This window comes from Nannospalax galili, unplaced genomic scaffold (genome assembly GCF_000622305.1).
Source record: "Nannospalax galili isolate Female #2095 unplaced genomic scaffold, S.galili_v1.0 scaffold1082, whole genome shotgun sequence".
NCBI lineage: Eukaryota > Metazoa > Chordata > Mammalia > Rodentia > Spalacidae > Nannospalax > Nannospalax galili.
In genome coordinates this window covers 462,033-466,166 of record NW_008348580.1, presented here as the reverse complement: position 1 = coordinate 466,166, position 4,134 = coordinate 462,033, and the positions used below count along the sequence as shown (strand labels likewise).

The window sequence follows — 4,134 nt, the reverse complement described above, 5'->3', positions numbered from 1 at the left end:
TCCTTGGCACCTGAGCATGGATATAAAGTCATCAGGTAGATTTCAGTGATAATGTTTTTCACATCTACTAATTAACATGAAGCAAATTTTTATGCTTCTTCCTCAAATATAACTTTTAAAAAATTTGTTAATTTTTTTGGTGTGTGTTTCATACAGAACATCCCAAATAATCTCATTCATCTATATACCCACATCCCAAATGGCAACCCCCATAACCCCCTCCCCCCCACTGGAGCCCATATACTCTGTCATCCCTGTTACTTTCCACTGTGTTGTCGGTGCCCCCAGCCATTCCCTAGTGCTTGTCCATTCACTGACTCCAGTCAGCCTATCTAGAGATCCTTGTTTAGGAAGGTCAGCTGTTCCTCATCTAGCAGCAGTCAGTTGTCAGTATTCCTTTAGATAAGATTGGGGTTTTCATTTTTCCTGTTTTATGCTGGGTTACTGTCTGGGAGTCTCTTGGGCCACCCTGGCCAACAACTCAAAGGAAGATATCTTCTGTCTGGCATTGTTTCTTGTTATGTAACCTTTAGCTATACACATGGACTCTTAAAGAGTTATATTGATCCCTTTAGTCTTTAGTTATGCTTTCCTTTCGGGTGTCTGTGACCATACAGTTGGCCCAAATAAGCCAATTTATTTTCACTCTTAAGGTCCTTTGAGGCTTTGTTCCTCAGGGGTCACATGGGCTTGGGATGAACCCCTGGCTCCTTTCTTTTACCAGTTCCATCTACGTGTAGATAAGTCTAAGGTCCTACTTGACCATGACTGGCTTCACACTTGGAAACATGGAGGAATTTTTTTCTATGATTTGACCCTCCTCTTTGTAGACTGGACACTGGTTGAAGTCCATTTGGTGGGGTCTCCATGGCCTCCTTGATTAAGAGGACAGGTGATTCACACAGTCACAGGACATTTTGAGAGATGCTCATAGTCCCCTGGAACTTATTCGACTCTGGAGGGCAAGGAGCAAAAACTGTCATTTAAGTCCCTCTGACCAAATTAGTATAGTCCTCAAAGCATGGCTGTTAAACATCCAAGAAGGTTAGTTCCAGCAGTCTGGTACTTTTAATTACCATCTGCTGTGTAGATAAAGCTTGGGCAAAGACTAAATGTTCTCAGATAAATTTTGCCTAGACATATATTAGATTCCTTGAGCTAGTTGTATGTATAATTTGTCAGTATGTTGTTCGATTAATATGGTTACCTCTGGTTTTTTAAAAACTAGCTAGGCATTATTTGTCTCTAGTATTGTCTAACCCTTCTAGCATGGATTCCCCTTTTAAATTGCCCCCATTTTTCCCATTTCTCCCTTAATAATACCCTTCTCTTATTGTCCTACCTCTCGAGCTCCTTCTTTCCCTTTGTCCCCAAGGTTCCTTGTGTAACCCTCCTTCCCTGCCTCCCCTTAAAATAACCCCATTTTAATCCATATCTCCCTTATTAACACCTGTTTCCTAGTATTCTCTTCAGATTCTTTCTTTTCCTTTACCTCCCTGGTTTCTGATAGGTAAAGTGTAGCCTATGGATGAATCTGGTTGATCAGGAGGAAGCACCAGGACACAGATAAAACTCCATGGGAACAGAGTTTGTAAGCAAAGAAACACATGGGACAGATTTCCTTCTGGGCAGGAAAAATGTCTGCCTGGGTAGTGAGTTGGGGTCTTTTAAAAAGGGAGGCTGATGCCTAGTTTATCAGACCCAAGAACTCATGGTCTTGCTGGAGTTCATTAAAAGTCCATAGTCCATATTAGTCCATTAATAAAAGTCATTCCTACACTAATAGAATAGCAGTGCTATGACGTAGAAATATAAAAGCCCAAAATGCGAGCTGCATATGGCATTCAGAGATTCTAGAAGCCACATTAAAAGGAAATAAATTATCCTAATTACAATTTTGTTTTTGATTTATTTTTAATTTATACATATGAGTGTTTTGACCACATGTATGTGAGTGCATTGCAATGCCTGCGGAGACCTGAAGAGGGCCTCAGATTCCCTGGAACTGAAGTTGTGGATGGTTTTTAGCTGTCATGTGGTTGCTGGGAACTGAGCCTGGGTCCTCTGCAGATCAGTCAGTGCTCTTAACTGCTGGGCTGTCTCTCCAACCCCAGATATTTTTAATTTTAATAATGCATTTTATGTAACTCAGTAGATCAAAATATTATTTCAACATGCAATCAACATAAATTATACATGATAGCTTTACATTCTTTTTAGGATGTGGTTTTTATTTTTTTTGTCTTTATTTTATATTTTAAGTCCTCTAACTCCAGCATGTAGTTTACCCTTACAGCAAATCTCAATTTAGACTAGCAATATTATACTCATTAGCCATTAATGGCTGATGCTTTTGACTGCAGTATTGGTCTACTATATGATCAAACTTTTTGCCTGATGGAAAATATTAAATGTCATTAATCTCAAATCTTGTCCCAACTTTAGAGTTAACATTGATTGTAAATACTCAATGAAAAGTACTCAGTGTAGGGGGCTGGAGAGATGGCTCAGCAGTTAAGAGCATTGACTACTCTTGCAGAGGAACCAAATCTGGTTCTGAGCATCCATATGGCAGTAACAGTCATCCATAACTCCAGTTCCAGGGCATCTGACACCCTCTTCTGATGTCCATGGGCATTGCATGACATGGTGTACTTATATACATGCAGGCAGTACACTCATACAAATAAAATAAAATAAAATAATATCTTTAAATAATAAAATAAAAAAATATTTCATGTAAATGACTCAGTAATATATGTTAGGCTTTTAGGAGAATGCTTAGCTCATAGTGGATGTTAGCAAATGTTAATAAACACAATTTGTATTGGCTCAAGAAATGGATTTGTGGTTATGAGTGTTTACTGCTGTTACAGAGGACCTGGGTTCAGTTCCCAGCACCCAGGTGGCAGTTAATAGCTGCCTGTAAGTTCAGTTCTCGGGTATTTGATGCTCTCTTCTGGTCTTTATGGGCTCCTATATGCATGTGGTACACATAAACTCATGCAGGTTAAGCACTCATACAGATTAAAAAATATATAATTCTTTAAAATATTTAACAGTTCTTATTTAATTTTTATTTTTTTAAAATTTTATTTATTATTTTTATTTTATGTGTATGCATGTATTGCCTGCAAATAAGTAAGTGCACCCGTGTCATGCAATGTCTGTGGAGGTCAGAAGAGGCTGTTGGATCCTCTGCTGAGCTATCTCTCCAGCCCCATCAGTTCTTATTTATAAGATTTTTTTTCTAGTTCCCAAGGGACATTCTTATTTAAAAAGGGCAGACTAATTTTCTTTTTTATATATTGTTCCTATCTCTTATAGAAGATAAGGAAAAAAAAATTAAAGTGTCAATTCTCTTTGTATTAATTCTCTTTTAATGGGATTTTTTTGTTCTGAGTGGTTCCCTGGTCCAGTTTTTTGAGTAGCTGATCCATTTCATATTTCTGATAATTTTTCATGGTCTGCTAATATTTATAAATCAAAGACTGGGTCATTCATTATGGGTGTCACTGCCTGAAATTATGGTGAGAGTGGGGAAGGGAAGTTAACACTTGTTTTGTATGTTCACTTTGTGTCTGGGACATTTAGCATGCTATATTTCTTTACAGGGATACACATGGCTTGATAAAAGCTCTTATGAAATTATTACAAATACAAGCTCTAAAGGAAGGACAGCATGGGGAGAAGAACATTCAAGATATATATGCTATAAGGTAAGTGCTTTCTCCTGGTGTGTGTGTGTGTGTGTGTGTGTGTGTGTGTGTGTGTACAAGTACATGTAGAGGCCCCGGGAAAACTTTAGGAATTGGTCTCTCCTTCTACCATATGGGTCCCAGGGATAGAACTCAGGTCATCAGCTTGTGGCAGTGCCTTTATCTGTTAAGCCATCTTACAGGCCTCCTCCCCACCCCCCACTGTCAGAATTGTTAGCTGAATTATGAACTAAGATGTAATCCCTTAAAAATTAGTTTTGTAATTCATCGGTATACGTACACAATTACTGTTGGTTCTTTGCTTATCAGGAAGTCAGTGTTTCAAAGTCTCAGGAATGAGATAGAGTTGACAGCATGCTGAGTATCACCAATGTGGGCTTCATGGTTGCTTCTTTGGGTCATTCTTTTTTTTTTT

The 4,134-nt window shown here is 38.4% G+C and overlaps 1 protein-coding gene across 4 annotated transcripts in view; it reads left to right on the top strand.

Annotated features, from left to right (window-relative positions):
• The window catches only part of Focad (focadhesin), a 399,091-nt gene that overhangs the window by 82,525 nt on the left and 312,432 nt on the right, over window positions 1–4,134 (top strand). For all 4 annotated transcript variants that reach the window (XM_029569601.1, XM_008845526.3, XM_008845525.3 and 1 more), the window contains one exon: window positions 3,615–3,719. In XM_029569601.1, coding sequence (XP_029425461.1) covers window positions 3,615–3,719 — 105 coding nt within the window. The remainder of the gene's footprint in view (window positions 1–3,614; window positions 3,720–4,134) is intronic.